Source organism: Callorhinus ursinus, unplaced genomic scaffold (assembly GCF_003265705.2).
Source record: "Callorhinus ursinus isolate GAN/ISIS: 27379988/994484 unplaced genomic scaffold, GSC_fseal_2.0 scaffold18, whole genome shotgun sequence".
Lineage (NCBI taxonomy): Eukaryota > Metazoa > Chordata > Mammalia > Carnivora > Otariidae > Callorhinus > Callorhinus ursinus.
Genome location: NW_027397080.1, coordinates 35,705,162 through 35,723,681, shown reverse-complemented (window position 1 = coordinate 35,723,681; position 18,520 = coordinate 35,705,162). Strand labels below are relative to the sequence as shown.

Genomic DNA, 18,520 nt, shown 5'->3' with positions numbered 1-18,520 from the left:
GCCTCTCCCTTTGGGGTCTGTGCCAGCCCAGTGGCCACAGGCCAGGGATCCCGGCTGTGCCCAGTGAACACCTGACTCATGTGGACATGAGAGTCACAGTGTCAAGTTCACGAGGGCAGATCCCCAGAGCCCAGGCAGTGGCCCCTTCGACCCAAGGGCTAGGGTTCCACCAGTGGCAGCAAAGGCAGAAAGGCTGCCCCTTCAGGGGAGCTGGGCAGCAGCCCTGTGGTCTTCCCTGGGCAGGATCCAGCTGGTTGTGGTGACAGTTCCTGTGTCTCACTCTGCTCCACACCGGGGGCCTGGCCTGGCAGGAGGCAGTCACACCCTGGGGTGGCGGCAGCTCAGGGAGCCCCAAGGAGCCCCCGGTCCTCCTGCCCGGCCTGTCACCTGCGGTCGCCCCAACCCAGCCTCCCACATCTCCATAAACCTCCCCAGGCCACCCTCATGGCCGAGGGCAGAAGCAGCAGCTTTCAAAACAGCACCCGAGGGACGAGGGACGAAAATCTCTTCCGTTGATGTGGGAAATGTTATTTCTCTCGGATGCTGGATGTAGCAGGTTGAATCAGAACACATCCCAGGAAGAGGCAGGCAGGTGCCAGATCAGGACCGGGTGGGGGCCGCTCAGCACATGCCCCACCCCCAGACTCCTCCCTGCTTGGCCCAGGCAGGGCCCCAGACCCGGGATCGTCTGCAGGGCCCTCACTGAGGGACATGTGGGGGGAGGCAAAGAAGGAGCACATGAGGGGTTTGGATGCCAAGGGGCTGGGGCTGTCCCCTGGACCTTCGGTGCCATCATCTGTCCTGCACACACATCCCAACCAGGCAGCCTGCGAACTGTCCCCCTAGCCATCCTTGAAGCACTGAGCATTGTGGAGCTTCTCCTTGGAGGGAACTAGCCCATGGGGCCTGGGGGAGGCTGTGCGTAATGATCCGAGGGACCCTGTGGTCTTGGGGGGGTTGCCAACCAGAGGGCATTTTGTGTCTGAGGGGAGCGGCTGTTACCCCCTCTGGTAGGAAGGCTGACCTGGAGGGAGGGAGGTCAGAGCAGCTGAGGGTGGCCTCCAGAGCCACTGCTGGAGGAGCAGGTGTGCCCCGCCCCTACCCCCACCCCCAGCCTCTGAGCCAGCTGAGACCCCCCACCTCACCCCACCCCAGCGCACACTTCCTCCCCTGCCCACCGCGGGGCTGGGCTGTGAAGGGTTAAGAGGGCGGGGCTCCGGCGGGAGGGGCAGTCCCAGCAGCGGCGGCGGGCTGAGCGCTCGGTGATCAGCCATGGGCGCGCGCTCAGGCGCAGGGACACGCGGGGCCAGCATACCACCCGCGCCCCCTTGGGCCCCGCCGGTATCGGTGGAGGTGGTACCTGTGGGCCATGGAAGAGCCGGGGGACCCCGGTGGGCTCAGCCGGGACGAAGGTAAGAGGGAGCAGAAGGGGGTCCAGGAAGGAGGCTGTGACTGCCCATCAGTGACCCATTGAGCCACGAGGGCAGGGCTGGATCCCCCCCCCAGGGGTCTCTGGGACAGTCCCATTCCCGCAACACCTGCACAGCCCCCTGTCCCCCACATCATCCCCCACTGTGCTGGCATCTCCGCAAAAAGTGGAGACAACCCCGATGGGCGGGGGGAGATGCCCCAGGAGAGCTGACAGTCTCCTGACCTCAGTCCCCCCCCCCATGGGATACCAGCCTCAGCGTGGGGGGGTCAGATCTGGGGTAACCTGACCTGTGGGTCGCCTGGTCCAGCCCCCTCCCGCCCCGTTCATCCAGGGCAACGCGGGGGGCCCTGAGCCTCGTCAGCACCACGGACAGGGCAGCAGCAGCCTTTCCCGGAGGGGCCTGCCCTGGTTTCCCGAGCCCTCCGGGTTCCAGCCCTGGCGCCCCCGTGGGAGAGTTCTTGCTCAGATCTGTCACTCTGTCCTGACCTGGGGGCCTGGGCACTACCCTGGGCAGACGGCAGAGATCAACAGGGGTGGCAGGAGTCCTCCGAGGCTGCCCAGGGCTGCCCAGCACCAAGGAGCTTGGCTGCACGGGGTCAGGGCCTGTCCTTGCAGGGAGCAGATGGGGCAGCGCCTCTCAGGGACAGGGTGTCAGTCTGCCCCAGGACAGCACTTACTCCAGGCCAGGAGAGGGGAGAAGCGGAGAGGGAAGGGGCCAGAGCCACAGCTCTAGCAGGAGTGACCGCGGCCAGACGCGCAAGAACTTCCTGCTTAAGGGCTGAGACCCCCAAGGGGGGTATAGCTTGCCTTCTGGCTATCTGTCTGGATCCAGGTTGTTCTGGACCCAGTTTGTCCCACCCTCTGATTGGTGTGGACACAGGGGAGGGACTGTGTGGCCTTGGAGAGAATGTGTGGGAGCAGGGACATCACTGCCGGCTAGACTGAGGATGAGTCCCCCGCAGGTGCCTTCGGTGAGCTGTGGGACCACAGGCAAGGCACCAACCCTCTCTGAGTCTCTTGTGCAAGAGAGGGACAGCTTGGAGTTGCCTTCGTAGGGTGGCTGTGGGCAGAGTGTGTCCTGTCTGTGTGGATGCCTGTCCCCTCCACACCTTCCCTCCCTCCCTGGGATGCCCTCTGTGAATGGAAGACAGGGTGCCAGGTGGAGATGGGGCCGGTGCTGTGTGCTTGGGGCACTCGCGGGTATACCCGCCCGATGACCACAGCCCCCGTGCCTGTGTGGGGCAGGGCTCCCATGGTGGGTGGTCCCTGGGAAGAGGCTGGTCCAGCACATTCTTGCCTACCTGGCCTGCAGAGAGTTCGGGGGAATCAGCAGCCAGCCTTGGTTGGAACCACAGGGTGCAGGATGCCTCCCTGCCAGCGGAGTGGAGACTGGCTGCTCCCAGGGTCCAGGGAGGCCCGACACACCCCGGGTTTGCAGCCATCAAGGGAAGGGCCCTGGTCTTGGGAGGGGAGTGGGGTGGCAGCTGCAGGAGCAGATGTGAGCCCACCCTTCATGCCCCCACTGTCTGGGAGGGGGAGACGTGTGGCGTGGCCCTTGTCTGCTGGGGTGAGTGTGCTCCCTCGCCTGCCCCCCGGGAGAGAACAGTCTCAAACATGCAGCTGAGGACGGAGCAGATGGGCTAGAGTCTTGGGTCCGGCCCTCCATCTGTACAGCTAATGAGCTGATGGCATGGTTTCCATGCTCCTGGCACCTTCTCCTGGAAAGCCAGTGGATGGGCCCTGTGAGGAAGTGCCCCTCTCCTGGGGTGGGGCATGCGTGACGGGGAGGCAGAGGGCCCTCTCGGTGCAGAGGCCAGCTCCACACTCCTTGAGGGCTGTCGGGGGTAGAGGCATCAGGGAAGGATGAGTAATCAGCAGTGTCTTTTTCTTCCTGGGACTTTGCTTCCAGCAGACGTGGGCTTCTGCCGGCTGGATGGGCTTCCTGTGTGGGAAAGGCCGGTGGGCGCGGGGCCCCCCGGGCAGGGAGACAGACACCCTTTCCAGGACAGGACGTGTTTTCTCTGGCTCTTGGAGAGGAGCTTTGAGGGGGAGGAAGCTGCCCACTTGGGCAGTCCCCCAGTGGGCCTCCATACCAGCCAGGGGCAGCCAGCCCTGGAGGACTCCAGGATGGGGCTCGTGTGCCGGATGGTCAGTTACTGAGAGCAGGAAGCTGCTCTCAGAGGCCATGTGCGTCCCGGTGGTCTCGGTTCCACATGGATGGGAAGTCACCCTGGCCCAGGCAGACCCTGGACCCTTTGGAAACTCCCCTGTCGTTCAAGCCGTGGGTGGAGCTGACTGTGGGCCAGGCGCAGGCGGCCACTCCTGGGCTCCCTCCCAGGTCAGCGGTGGGCATGTGGGGGGACAACACCGAGGGGAGTCAGGGTGACGCTCAGGGAGGGCGCCACCTGGCCCCGCAGGGGCACTGGCCCAGCCCATGCAGGGGAGCAGTTTAGGGGTCCTGCCAAGATAGAGGAGACCGTAGGAAGTCAAGTTGGGAGAGCCCAGCTGCTTCCGGACAGTCCTCAAGGCGCCCGAGGCCCCTGGGCTCTCGAGGAAGCCGCCCTGGCCAGGAGGAGCGGCGGGGCCCGGGGATGAGTCCATGGGCTCAGCCTTCTGTTTCCTGTCGGCTCCGTGGCTCTGTGCCCGCTCTGCGGTGGCCGTCCAGCCAGCTGCCGCCTGCCTCCCGCGCAGGCCCAGGTGGGTGTGGGGTGGGGACAGGGCCGGTTGGCCAGTGCAGGGGGGACCCCTCCCTCAACCTGCAGGAGCTTCCTCTCTTCCCAGCAGGCAGGCCCGGTTCCATCTGGTGACTTTTCAGGAACATGCCCCCACCCCCAGAGCCGCTGGGAGTCTGTCTCTGCTTCCCCGGCCACTGCCGGGGGCTCCCTGGGGGTCGATCCCTCACACAGAGCCCACAAAGCTGGGTGCCTGCTTCCGGGGAGCCCAGGCCGAGGTGGGTGTGTGATGGCCGGATGCCCCCTCCCACCCTCCGCCGAGCCAGTGCACGGGAGCTGAGGGCTGGGGCCTGGCACAGGATCCCCCAGAACACACGACCCAGGGCAGGATGCTGCAGACAGGCTGTTAATAGAGTCCTCTCCCCACACGACTGTCCCATGTGAATAATGCCACCACTGTGGCTGAGCTGGGGGCTGCCAAGACGGGCGGGGGCAGGGCCGGGAGCCACTCCGGGAAAGACCCTCAGTGAGGCTGGTATGAGCAGGCCCTGGGCTCCCATGGGCAGGCAGAGGAAATCAGGGTGTTGGGACCCCACCGTGCTGAAGACCCCGGGTTCTCATGGTGTTCAGCAGCCTTCGTGACAGTGTGGTGGCCCAGTGCATGGGAAGGGGCTTCTCTAGCGGGAGGGCGCTGGGCACTGGACACCATCTTGTCCACGGTGCCCACTGCTGCAGGAGCCTGGACCGTCTGTGGACGGCTTGTCCGTCACACCGTCAGGTGACTCTCAGGAAGTTCCCTGGGGCCTTCCCTCAGGCCTGGTCCCAGCAGGAGCTTTTGTCACCAGCTAGGAATGCGCCCAGCTACTGCTATCCCCTGCCCAGAAGCACGAGCTTCCAGGGGCTTCTGTGGAAGGTGCAGGCCTGGGGCTGGTCACTCAGCATGGCGGACGGGGCATGGGGGCCATCGGAGCACGTCCCCCCCCCCCCCCCCCATGCTTGCTGCCCTGGCTCCCCGGGGTCTGAGTGCACGGGCCGGGAAAGGATGGGTAGGCCGGAAGCAGCCCAGTGGGGCAGAGCAACGTCTGACTGGTGTCCCCCCGGGACTCCCCCTGGCCCTCCTTGCTTCGGAGCTGGGTGATGCCGTGGGGCTGGGCCCCCTGCCCACAAAACTCTCAGGCTCTTGCTGGAAGGCTGAGCCGCCTGCCCCACGGGGAGGGTGTTGCGGGAGGAAGCAGACACGTCCTGGCAGGTGGGGTGTCTAGCATGGACCTCCATATCCTCTGCTTCTCCCCTGCCCCCAGGCCCTAGCCCTCCTCCAGGCTTGTCTGGGGCCCGCCCTGGGCCTCGCCAACCTGGCTGACCATCCCCCAGGGGACCCTGCCCTCATGCACACCCTCGGGCTGGCACTGGCTCCATGCCCCTGGGCACTGGGCACAGTCACCCTGGAGTCCTGCCTGGGGGTGGGGGGGGCTTGAGGGAGCCGACTCACACTCCCTGATAAAATAAAAATAGTTGGGAGGAGGCGCCCAGACGCGCAGGGGGAGGGGGGCACGAGCTGCTTCTCAGACGTTTAAATAATCTCCGCCATATGTGTGTGGGCCTGTCCCTCCCTCCGGCAGCGCTGGCCAGGGGCCGGGCCGATACCCCGTGGGTGCGCGCGGGAGCCCGGTGCAGCAGCTGGGGCTCGCTGACCTCTTCCTCTTCTCCCGCCAAGCGCAGTCTGAGCACCTACTGCATGTGGAGCCCGCCCCAACAGAGAGCAGAGATGTAGCTTAGGGTGACAGACGGGGGCGGCTGAGGACCCCATGGAGGGCTGTGGAGGCTCTGGTGGGGGTCCGGCCATATGTCCTGCTGTTGCTGCCCATTCTGAGTAATGTGGACACGAGAGGGGCTTGCTTGAAGAACCTTCAAAAAGGCAAAGAAGTGTTGAGAGGAGAGGGGCTGGCCGAGGGCTCAGGGAGGTGGGAGGCGTGCGCCCCACGCCCCGGCCCCTGTGTGCGTTTGCTCAGGGAGGGGCGAGTGAGCAAGGGCCTGGGTCTGTGCCTGCACACCCTTGTGGGAGGGGGCCTGCAGCACCTCCGTAGTCTGCCCGTGTGTGTGTGTGTGTGTGTGTGTGTGCTCACGCAGGGAAGCCTTCGGGCGTCACTTGCGGGTTTTGTTGGAAGAGTAAGTTGGAAGAGGTGGAGCTGCTGACCTCCCCTGGTCTCCTGCGGCCTCTCCCGTATGAGGACAGGGTCAGTGTCCGTGGTCAAAGCAAAAGCCGGTGCTGCCCGGCTTCTGCCGGCAAGGACGCTGCCCCCTTGGAGCAGCTGTGGCCGGGGTCCTAGAGCCACTGGAGGAAGAAAGGAGTGAGGGGCTGAGGGGATACTCTGACAGACGGGGAAACTGAGGCATGGAGCCCCAGGGGCCGCCCTCAGACTGCTTCCCGGCAACTGCCCAGGGCGGGCCGTCCGGCTCAGCGGTTCTGCCATGGGCCGCTGTGGCCTGGGGCGTCACTGTGGGCTGGAGCCCCCTGGGGGGTGCTCTGCCTACTCCTCCCTCTGTGCTGGGCACACCCCTGCATCAGGCTCCTCTAGGGCTGCCTGGTAGTGGCCAGGCCCCGGAGGGCGGGATGGCCGTGCCAGGCCCCAACTCCTGTCACCTCCTGGGGGCGGGCTTGGTGGCCCAGCCTGGGCTCGCCCACATTAGAGTGTCCAATGGGGGCCGGTCCCAGAGGGCCCTGGCGGGTCGGGAACGTGCAGATCAGCCTGTGTGGTGTTATCAGGCAGCCGCAAGGCAGCCGTGAGGATCCTGGAAGGAATAGCTCAGCTCCCAGGACTGAGAACCAGCAGAGGGGTGTGCGGGGCAGGCCCGAGGGAGCCCTCCTGCCCCTTCCTGGCCAGGGCTGCCCCGGCCTGCACCTGTCAGACAGATGTACGCTGGCTCGAGGGCCCGGAGGCCACATCTGCCGGCCCTGGGGGGCGGCTGGCGGCTGGGACTGACTGAGGGTGTGGACCATGGTTGGGGTCGGGGCACTCAGGGTGGCTGGGCCTCACAGGCAGCCAGGGTGTAAGTCGGGCTGGGTGGTGGGGGGTGTACCAGGTGAAGGTGGAGTGAGTCCAGCCCAGGGCCTCTCTGTGGCCCCCTCGTTGGGGCGGCTGGGCTCTTGTCCCTCTGGGTGTGGGCCTGGGTCTGCTCCCGGGCAGCCCTGGGGTGGGGGTTTTCTCAGGTGACCCCGAGGGAGCAGTGCGGGTTGGCTTGGGGACCACATGTGGACTTGGGGGCTGGTGTGGCCCCCCTGCCCTGTGCTTGGTTCTCCTGGGTGCTGGTGTCCCTTCCCTTTGAGAGCTGGGGCCCAGCCCCCATGGGGAGGGTAGGAAGGGAGGAGCCTCGCCTCCTGGTTAGGGGGGCTGAGCCACTGGGGTTCCGGGCTTGTCTTGGGTTCAAGCCCAGCCTGGCAGTCACCCAGGGCCTGGCCTTTGCACATACCCGGCATGCTTAGCTGCACTGTGGGGTAACATGGGCACCCTCAGAGCTGGGAGCTCCCCCACAGTGTCCTAAGGCCCTGGAGCACCCCGGCCCTGCATGGGGGCCACAGATCTGTGTCCACCTGCTTCATGGAGTCTCGGGAAGGGGTTACCAGGGCCTCCAGGCAGCAGAGGGCCTTCGCTCAGAGCCCTGCATCAGGCTGGGTTAACAGGACCTTCCTCCTCCCCCCGGTCAGTGGAGGACCACGACCTAGGTTGGCTGAGGAGGACTAAGGGAGTGTGGGGGGCAGGGGCTGGGCCCACTCAGTCTGTGCCCCCAACTGCGTCCCCTACCCAGACAGATTGGGGCACCTGAGTCCCCCTGGCTGATGGCAGGAGACCACTGATCAGCTAGTGGCTGAGAGCCCAAGGGCATGACCTGAGAATGGCAGGTGTGGCTGGCTTAGGGAGCTTTTGGGGGCCGGGAGGTGAGAACAGCCCCAGAGTGGCACCAAGCATAGGGGAGGAAAGAGGAGCAGGTACAATCGGGTGTAACCTGGTTTTGAGGAGCTGTAGGCTTTGAGGCAGGAGAGAATGGCCCAGTGCCAGGGAGGGCAGCTGACGGAGTGTGGCAGTGACACAGGACAAGCAGGTGGGGGGAGTGGGGACCCGTGGCCTGGCCCCCACTCTGGTCCTGATGCTCTCCGGGGGTTTGTGGTCCCTCTGCGCCGCTCCGATGCCCCCGACTCCATGCAGAAGCTGTCAGGGCTCCGGCAGCCCCCCCTTCCCGAGGAGGCCCGAGACCCACTCCTTTTCCCATTCCAGAGGCCAACAGCTTCCTAATCTAATTCCACACAACACTCCTCCTGCAAGGGACCGAGTCAACGCCGCTTTGGGAAAGGCTTTTAATTGGGTTCTGGCATTTGGCTTTGAGTCGATTATGTTGGCTCTGGTCAGGTGGGGCCCTGGCTCTCTGTGGTCAGCCCAGGATGCCCACCACTGTCTCCGCATGGCCTGCGGCCTCCCACCCTCTCTGACCTTGGACCCGGCTGCCTGTGACCAGCTCTGGGGCGCGGGTCCTGGCTCCTCTCCTCTGTGCTGGGGACAGAAGGGTGACCGTCCCTGTCTCAGCACAGCCCAGCAAGGCTCGGGGCTGTTCTTGTGGTGCTGGGGCAGGGGGCACAAGCGGGCTAGGGCTCATGGGCCTAGTGGCGGGACCAGGCCCCAGTCCTCACTGTAGCCAGTTGTGGTGGGGTTCTGCCCCTCGGGGCTCGCACCACCTGTCTGCCAGGCTGGCCTGCTCCCCTCTCTGTTCTCTTTGCCTGGCTCTCCTGCCCCAGAGCTGCCCGGAGTGTGGTCAGCCACCCTGAGGACTGTCCTTGTCTGGGCCTTGTGTCCAGTCGGCAGATGGGCGAGCGGGTCTTCCCTGGGCCTGACTCTCCTCCCTTAGGCCAGGTCTGTCATGAGGAGGCCCAGCCCAGCCCAGCCTCTGGGCAGGACCCAATGATGAATGCACCGAGGGCGGTGGGCCGCCACCGCCCAGAGAGGTCAGACCTTGGGGCTGGTCCTTGGGGACCGAGGCTGCACAGCCAGGGGCCTGGAGCTGGGTGAGGGACCGTGAGCGCTAGACCCAGGCCCGGGGATGCACACCCTCCCTCCATGCTGGGAGGTGCAGCAGAAAGGGGCCCAGCTCAGCTCTGGGTTCCAGCCCACAGAGGGGTGCTCCTGTTCCCCCTCCCCCCCCCCGGGACAGCGGGAACCCCCTCTGAGCCCCTGGCAAGTGCAACGGATGTGGGGTTAGCGGTAGGGGCTTCTCTCGGGGCTCAGGCCGGGATGGGGAAGGGGCAGCAGCCTTTGAGTCCAGCATGGGGAGGATGGTGGGGTGATGGTGGGTGGTCCCTTGAGGACGGTCACCCCAGGCCTTCCTGAGGTGTCTGTTGGGTCCCTAGGGTGACCACCTCTGTCTTGGCTGTCACTGCTCAGCCAGGACGTGGGGGCTGGTGGCCTGGGCCCTGGTCGACACTGCCCCCTGACCAGCGCCCTCCTGGCCTCCAGCTGGGAGTCCCCTTGGCCTAAATCCTCTGGCCAGCTGGGCTGGACCCAGGCTGGATTAGCACAGGGGATTGGGCTGAGCATGGGCGGGGCAGGCAGAGGTGCAGCGGCTCCCCTCAGACGCGGGGACGCTGCCTCTCTGGGGACCCGTTCGCGGCCCTGGTGGGTGGGCAGGCTGGCCTGGGGGCCACAGAGGCCCGTGGCGGGGGGATCGGGCCACAGCCTGAGATTCCTGGCAGCAGGCCTGTGGGGGCCTCGAAGGGCTCTCAGGAGGAGGAAGAAGAAGCAGAAGAGAGAAAGGGGCACGGGAAGCCTCTGTGACACCTGCCATCGTCTGACCTGCTGCTGAGGTGGGGTGGGGGACACCGGCCCGCCCCGGCCTCTGGGAGCCACACCTGGCCATCTTTAGCATGTCAGTCCCCTGGCCGTCTGCCCCCAGCCGGACCGGGGCAGCGGTGGCCTGCCTGACGGAGGCCCTCCTCTGGGTCGGAGCGAGCGTGGCCTTGTCCCCGCCATGGCAGCTTGGCCCACTAGGTAAGGGGGCAGTCCTGCCAGGTCATGAGAGGCCAGGACAGGCCTAGTGCTCCTTGGTGGGAGCTCCGCCCAGCCCCACAGCCCCTGGGGCTAGGAGGGTGGGGGCTACTTCTGGGGGCTACTTCCTCCCAAGGAAACCTGTAACCTCCTGCCCCTTCCCTCTGGGGGTCATGGGACCCCAGCAGCACCCGCAGTCCGCCTCTCTGACCACCCCTCCCCCGGCGCTGGGGCCTGGAGGCTGCACACCAGGCAGGCGGTGGGGAGGATGGGGCGGGGGGGCGCAGGGTCAGGGAGGGGCTGGGGGCGGGACCCTGGCTGGGCACTCAGGTGGCTCTAAAGCTTTTGCTGAGGGGTCCCTGGCACTCGGAGGGGCAGTACACCTTCAGCCTCGCTGGACTGGAGGCAGCGTGTGGGTGCAGGACGTGACAGCCCTCAGAGGTGGGCAGAATGCCCCTCTCCGGCGTGAGACACGGGTGTGGGGGGTCAAGGCCTGCCCGGCTGTGACGGGAAGGTTGTGTGTCTGTTTTGGCAGGGCTAGCCCATGGAAGGCCCCATTTGGGCTGTGTGCCCCCCGGGTCTCTGCTCCAGCTGAGAGACGGGGCCTGGTCCCGGTGCCACCTTCTAGAACCTGTTCTGGGCCTCTGGCCGCCCCTGTCTCATGTCCTGCCTCATCCCTCTGCTCTGCTCCCTGCACACCAGCAGCCCCCCTGTGTCCTCACCTCCCGGCATCCCCTGTGGAGCCCGGCCTCCCTATGGGCCCTCCCCCTGCAGTGCAGCGTCAGGGATTGGCTTCCTCCGGGGAGTCCTCTCTGCCTGGGCTCCCCTGGCTGGCAGGTGCCTCCAGAGCACCACTCGAGGGTCCTTCACTGGGTGGGTCTTGTGCGGGTTAATTACTTGATGCTTTAGCAGATGGCACCTTCTGAGTCCTGGGCTTTCTGTGAGTAGGTGTGAGGGGGCTGGGGCAGGGGGCCACGAATGACCCCACCCCTGGGCCTCTCTCCAGCCCCAGGGGGCTGCTGGCCTGGCTGGGAGCCCCCTGACCCCGGGACCTGGGAGACACATAGGCTGCAGACAGAGGAGGGGAAGGGACACTGGGGGAAGGGTCTGCGTTCTGGAACTGTGGTCGGGTGCTGTTCCCCCCCCATACAAGTCTTGGTCTCACAGGGCCCCGCTGTGTGCCTCCAGGGGTAGACTGCGCCAAGTCACCCTTGCTGCATGGAGGAGGCGGGTGGCTTTCCTGAAGGCCACAAGAAGGGGGTGCAGGCTCTCAGGAGAGCCCCCTGCCTGCTGGCTGCCCGCCAGGCACCTCCCTGGGCCTGGCATGGAGGCTGCACTGTGCAGCAGCCCCTGAGAGGGTGTCATAGACTTTGGGGCAGGTCATGGTGTCCCTGGGGCTGGCGGTGGGTGGGGGGGGCAGGTGGCCGGAGCCAAGGAAAGCAAAGCCGTGGAGGACCTAGGTCCCGCCTGGGCCCGCATCTGGCCCAGGCCTGTGGGGGAGGGAGGCAGCGGCCGGGCTGGGCAGCCTGTCTCTCAGGTGGGGCCCGTGGGCCGGGAGGTGGGTGCGTGGGTGGTCTCTGCGCCCTGAAGCACGTGGGGGGTAGGGGGTAAGGATGGCCTGGCACTCACGGCACCCCTGTCTGTCTCTGTGTCGTCTGTCTGCCGCGTCCGTGGACCAGTGGAGAGATGTATGAGCGCCATGCAGGCGGGGACTCAGATGGTGAAGCTCCGTGGCAGCTCCAAGGGCCTCGTCCGCTTCTACTTCCTGGACGAGCATCGCTCCTGCATCCGCTGGCGGCCCTCACGCAAGAATGAGAAGGCCAAGAGTGAGCGGGGAGGCCCTAGGGGGCACGGGGGGTGGGGGCTGAGCAGCTGTGGGGCAGCTCGGGGGAGCAGCAAGATCCTGAGCCCTGGAAGTCTCCAGGGGGCTTTGGGCCTGGCGCATGGGTGACCTCTGGACGCCAGGGGGGAGGGGTTAGGGCCCCATGCCCTTCAGGGCCCTGGCCTTGTTCCTGCCTGGCAGAGCCCTCAAGGACTCTGGAGCCCGAGTGCCCTTTCCTGTGCTGGATCTGGGATGGGCTGAGGGGCCAAAGGACCTTCAGTCAGGCTGGGGGACAAAACTTCCTAGAAACAGAAAGACCCCAGCTGGGCACACCAAGGGCCAGGCTTCAGTGCCCGGGGTTAGCTCAGGCAGCCTGGGGCATGGAGGCTGCAGGGCTGCCTGGAGCTGGGAGGGGTCCTGAGCTGGGAGGGTTTGTGCAGGGGGTGGAAAGGCAAGGTTGATCTCTGAGCAGGGCATGGCAGGGACCAGGCTGAGAGGCAGGAAGGGACCCATTAGAATCCTCACGGGCCAGGAGAGACCCAGGGGTGCCAGGAGCGGGCCTCAGCCTAGCAGTTGCCAAGGGCACTGTCGCTGCCATGGGGCCTGGGAGAGAGCTGGGTTGCAGAGGCCCCTGGAGGGCATCCTGAGGAGAGGGCTGAGACTGCCCTCTGGGACCAGGAAGGTGAAGCCGCTCTGCTCACTTGGGGTTCCTCCTTGTGCGTGGCACTGTTCCCTGCACTAGGTGTGAACATGAGGTGGGCAATCACCTCCTCATAGGGCAACTTCTTGTCCAGCTGAGCACCGAAGAAAACAGAGAGGATGGAGAGAGAGGGGACAGGTAGATGGGGTCCTGGAGGCCCCTCAGTGGGGGGTAATAGGGCAGAGACAAGCAGACCAGGATCGGGGGGGGGGGGGGAAGGACGAGCGCGCTGTTTAGAGCTGACTCTGGCCTTGGAGGATCCCCAGGAGGGAGGGATGGGGGCAGCTGTTCCCTGTCAGCCCCCCAGTCTGGGCCCCCCCACCCCTGCCAGGCACATGCATGCACCCAGGGAGCTGGAGAAGGGTAGGTGGGCAGCCTCCCTCCCCAGGTAGGTGGGCTGCATGCCTGGGAGCTCAGGGGTGGGAGCAGAGGACAGAGGGGTGAGCCCAGCCCTCACTGCACAGGTGGGACAGCCCCACCGTCTTTGCCCTGGATAGGATGACCCCCAGAAGGGCACAGAGCCCGCGGGGCTGAGCAGCAGGAGGTGGGCCGGCGGTAACGGGAGGCGGTCCGAGCTGGATGGAGGCTGCAGTGCTGGGGGCCCAGCCCCGGGCGCCTGGCCCCCAGAGGGGACGCTGGCTACCTGTGCCCTGCACGTCGTGAGAGTCCCTGCCACATGTGTGGGAACAGACCCTAAAGACACCTTCCTGAGCTCATCGACTGGGCGTAATTCAGATTTTGAACGGAGGCTCTGTGGCGCTCCGGGCGCTGCGTCCAGTAATGAAATCCTTGGTGGAACCTGGGCTGGTGCACACGGAGCTGGACCCTGCGGCACCCCTGGCCCCACCACCTGCTGAGGCCAGAGCTCACTAGGGAGGCAGCCCAGGATCAGGCCGACATCAGAGTGGGGACGCGAGCCGGCCGGGGCTTGTCTGGGCTCCCCCGCTCTGCAGCCCCCGCGGGCTCGGTACAGGCGCCACGTACCTGGGATTGCTAATGAGGGGGAGCCGCCCCCTCCCTCTGGGAGAGTGTGTGAGCCTTTTCACACCCAAAGGAAGTGAGGAGCAGACCTCAGGGTCAGAGCAGAGCGGGGGGTGGGCTCCCCAGCCTGAGCACGTTTGTACTTTTGAGGGTCCCTTGAAATACCCCTTCCCCCGCTCCTCCCAGCCTCGCCTCTCCTGTCCCTTTGTGCTGAGCTGCTGCAGTGGGTGGGGTCCCTGGGGGGCCTGGGGCGGGCTGTGACCGGGGCCCTGGCCCCCGCAGTCTCCATCGACTCCATCCAGGAGGTGAGCGAAGGGCGGCAGTCCGAGATCTTCCAGCGCTACCCCGATGGCATTTTCGACCCCAACTGCTGCTTCAGCATCTACCATGGCAGCCACCGAGAGTCGCTGGACCTGGTCTCGCCCAGCGGGGACGAGGCGCGCACCTGGGTCACGGGCCTGCGCTACCTCATGGCGGGCATCAGCGACGAGGACAGCCTGGCCCGCCGCCAGCGCACGAGGGACCAATATCCTTGGTCTTGGGGGGCAGACCTCAGGGGCGAACTATCCACCTGGCGGGTCACACATCTGGGGAAGGGGAGCAGGGAAGGGGTGCTTGGGCTGGGGTCCTCCACTCCTCCCTGTCCGTGGCGGGGAATGGCTGGGTGCGGCTGGCCCTGCTGGACCCGTGTTGGTCCCTAACTCGGCCCTAAAGTGGCTGAAGCAGACGTTTGACGAGGCTGACAAGAACGGGGATGGGAGCCTGAGCATCGGCGAGGTCCTGCAGCTGCTGCACAAGCTGAATGTGAACCTGCCCCGGCAGAGGGTGAAGCAGATGTTCAAGGTAAGGGGGGCGCAGGTGGCACCCTGAGCACAGGCTGCGGGGCCGCAGGTGTGTCTGCAGGGGGGCAGTCCCGCTGCGGCGGCAGGAAGTCCCGGCGGGGCCTGCAGTAGGGTGGGGGGCAGCTCGCGCAGCACCCTGCATTGGCCCAGGGCTGGTTGCTTAAATGTGGGGCGCGGCAGCAGCAGCTCCTGGGAGCCCTCCCAGCGCTGGTGGGCTAGGCACTCAGGGCAGGTGTCAGGTCACTGAGGGAAGCCGCCCAAAACAGGCTGCAGTCCCTTACCTCGTCCTCCCCCGACTGCCTGGCCACTGGCCCGTCCTGCAGGCAGCCGTTCTGGAGCCCCGCCCCACGCAGCCTCCCGGTTCCAGCCAGCCTGGTGTTAGGAGTTATGAAAATGCGTCTGTCATCGGAGAGGCAGGCTTTATTGTCCGTAATTAGTTTCTCTCCTTCCGGAACCCCTGCTGGGGTGGTGGGGAGAAAAGGTGGCCTCGGTGCATCCTGCTTTGCGGGGTTGATGGGCAGGCAAACCCAGCTCCTAGGCCGCAGCCGGGAAAGATGACTCTCCCTCACTCCCTCGCTCCCTCGCTCCCTCACCTTTGCTCTCTCGCGTGCACACACACACACAGTCCACTGCTCCCCCAGGCCCCGGGGGCTTCACCTGAACTGTGCACAGACAGGTGCTGACACACTGGCTACAGCAGGGGAACCTGCAGCTCAGGGCACAGGGGTCTGTGCGTGAATGAAGGGGCGAGTGGGCTGCCCTTGGGCTGCTGGCCAAGGACTGGGGGGCTCACAGGGCCCCTGCTGGAGGCCCCCAGGGAGACAGAGCCTGCCTGGGCAGTGAGGAGTGCAGATGGCTCAGGCCTGCAGATCAGCCCCCCACCTGTACCCTGCCGACCCTACCTCCGAGGACAGCTCAGGGGCAAGAGGTTCTTCCAGAATGGTGAAGCTGCAGGGGCCAGGCCACAGGCTGGCTTAGAACTTGGGGTCCAGCCTGGCCTCTGAGCTGGGAAGAGAGGAGCATACCCTCAGAGAATGGGGCACGAGTGCACGCAGGCTCCCAGGGCCTGATGGTCCAGTGCAAAGTCCTGGCTTGGAGATGCACCCGTGCTGGGTGCATCTTCCATGCTGGGAGCCCTGGGGAGCCCATGCCCACCTGCTCCTGTAGGGACACTGGGCCTCTCATGCAGTCTTCGGGCACAGGGGCTCCCCACGGAGCCCTGTGACCCACCCCTGGCTTGGCTGAGTCCCGGCTCTGACCAGATCCTCTTGAGGCAGCCCGGAGCAGTGGGGAGACCGTGCAGCCTGGGGCCTGCAGGGGGTGGGCTCTGGGCTGGCTCTGGAGGGAAGTGAGCAGCAGGGGTGGGGGGTCGATGCTGGCCTAGAGCTGTGGACCCCAGACCCAAGCAGCCGTGTCCACGGTAGACCCTGAGTGCCTGGGCCTCCCCGGCCATCCCCATGTCCCACCCTCCCAGCGCTCTGAAGCCCAGGGAAGGAAGGCTGACTCCCCGCCAGGCAGAGCAGCTCTGATCATCAGGGTCAATTTTGTTGCCGAGAAATCTCAAGATTGTTTCCAGCACCTGGAAGTGCCTGATCGAAGGCGAGATCTGTGGGGGTAAAGAGTGCCTTGAACATAGTTTCATGAAGTCTGAGATAACAGCGGAGAGCAGGCTAGGCCCAGCATGGCCCTCGGACACCCAGCAGAGTGGCTCCAACCTGAGGGTGCCTTCACGGGCCGCAGTCACTGTCTGCACAAAGAGCGGCCAACGGATTGCTTCAGGAGGCACTTCTGGGGCTGTGCTTTTGGGGCTCATCCTCATAAAATGTTTTCATCCGCCCCGAGGGCTGGCAGCTGAATGGAGACCAGGCAGCCACCCCAGCCTGGACTCCTGGCTGTACCGCCCCGCACAGAACTGGGTGGGAGGCCAAATCACCCCGTGGGCTGGACACTCAATGCAATGGGCATCTCCGCCCAGCTCCAGCCACGCCCTGGGGAGGGCTGCCCGCCTGCCCTGTCCTGCCAGCTCTCAGACCCAGGGCTGCCCTCAAACCGAGCTCCAGACACAAGTGGTCTTTGTCTGGTGTCTTCTGGGCCCCAGCACATGTGGCTCTGGTCCTGTCCCCGCCTTGGCACAGATGCTGGGGTCCTGGAGTGAGGCTCGGGGGCCTTGCTGGGTACCCATCGCAGTGCCAAGCTAGGAGCAGATGGTAGAGGTCAGCCTTCCCAGAGCAGTTCTCTCACTGGGCACAGGGACATGGGGGTGTCTGTGGTCACCTGGTTCCCTGGTGATGCTCCTGGTTCAGAGGAGGCCTCAGGGACCTGGCACCTAGCCCCTAGTCACCCCAGATTGTGTCAGCACATGAGGAAAGACGATCCACATGGCGCACAGAGCAGGGAGTACTGCTGTCCATGGTGCTGATCTGATGTCCATTCCTGCTGTGCCGTCCAACCTCCAGGCAGGTCCTGCTCACCCCCAACCTAGCCCACGAGCCCAGACCACTCGGGGTCTGGAACAGCATCTCCTGTGGGGCTTTTCTGGCCCATTCCCAGGGATTGCCACGGCCCCAGGACACCTCAGGCTCCTCTGGGCAGCCCGGCCTGCAGTTGCTGGGTCCCTTGTCCTCTGGGTCTGTCCCTGGCCTTGCTGTTTGGTGTTCCCAGGGTCTGACACTTCAGTAGATGTTCCCTGAGTGGTGGGTTCATGAAGGAGTCTGGTCGCACTGGGGTCCCAACGGGTTCCTGCTGATGTTGTGTGAGCTGCCCTGTCTGCAAGAGAAAGACAGTGGCCAGGTCCTCTCTCTCTCTCTGTTGTGGAGACTGAAGCCAGGGCACTCTGTACCCTGGGGCCTTGAACTTTTCTAACCAATGGGCAGCCAAGTGTAATTACAGGCTCATAGCCCAGGCTGGGCATTAACTCCAGAGTGGGGTGTTAGCTCCCAGTATAGGATGTTAGCTCCCACAGTGAGGTGTTGACCCCCAAGGTGAGGTGTTGGCTTTAATGTGAGGTGTTGACTCCAGGATGGAGTATTGGCCCCCAGATGGGGTGTTGGCTCCCAAGGTAGGGTGTTGGCTCCCACTATAAGGTATTGGTTCCAAGGGTGGGGTGTTGATTCGCATGGGACATTGACCCCCAGAGTGGAGTTCTGATTCCAGTGTGGGGTGTTGGTTCTCAGTGTGGGGCGACTGTGCCAGGTTTAGGTGTAAGTTGACCTTGAAAGCCTGGGACTAGGGTAGGGGAAGTGAGATCTGTGTTAAAGGGTCACTCAGTGGCTTCTTGGTGGGAGAGTCAGAGGGGGAGCCCAGCGAATTCACTGGGGCAGGCACCCCAGGGAGCTATCAGAGTGGGACACTAGGGGTCACAGAGGTTTTGGCTTGTAGGAAGCAGACACAGATGACCACCAGGGGACGCTGGGCTTTGAGGAGTTCTGTGCCTTCTATAAGATGATGTCCACCCGCCGGGACCTCTACCTGCTCATGCTGACCTACAGCGACCACAAGGACCACCTGGATGCCGCTGACCTGCAGCGCTTCCTGGAGGTGGAGCAGAAGGTGAGGGCACGGGCAGTGGGAGCAGGGTTCTAGCCTACGTGGCCTCACCTTGGGCTCCCAGAGCCCTTGAACCGGTTCAGTGTGGCTGAGAACCCTTCAGTGTGGAAGGATGGGCCACAGCCCGGTCTTCAGGGTTCTATCAGTGGACCTGCTTTGGTTCCCATCATGGGCCATGCCAGCGTATTTCGGGGTGTGTCCCATGGAGGCCCTGAGCAGGTAGGAAAGTTCTGTGGTTTCTCCTCTGTGGGCCTCTGAGCATCTCAGCCCTGACCACAGACACCCCGAGCTTCCTGAAGGGAGCCTGCGCTTGACCACAGCACCTTTAGTGTGGAGCACCTCATAGAATGGGGATGCCACATCCCAGCCTTCCCACCTGTTCCCGCCACGGGTTGGGCCAGCTCGTACCGCTGAGCTCCAGGCCCACCACTGCCACCGCCATTCGCCCATTTGTCCAGCAGATGCCTGGATGCCCCTGGGTGCCAGAGGGGCATGC

General features: G+C 65.1%; 1 protein-coding gene across 1 annotated transcript in view; it reads left to right on the top strand.

Moving 5' to 3' along the window:
- Positions 1 to 1,299: 1,299 nt before the first annotated feature.
- The window catches only part of PLCH2 (phospholipase C eta 2), a 33,725-nt gene continuing 16,504 nt past the window's right edge, over positions 1,300 to 18,520 (top strand). Inside the window, exons 1-5 of the mRNA XM_073903631.1 lie at positions 1,300 to 1,412; positions 11,813 to 11,959; positions 13,919 to 14,161; positions 14,349 to 14,479; positions 17,857 to 18,027. Of these exons, the coding sequence (XP_073759732.1) occupies positions 1,370 to 1,412; positions 11,813 to 11,959; positions 13,919 to 14,161; positions 14,349 to 14,479; positions 17,857 to 18,027 (735 nt within the window). The 5' untranslated portion in view covers positions 1,300 to 1,369. The remainder of the gene's footprint in view (positions 1,413 to 11,812; positions 11,960 to 13,918; positions 14,162 to 14,348; positions 14,480 to 17,856; positions 18,028 to 18,520) is intronic.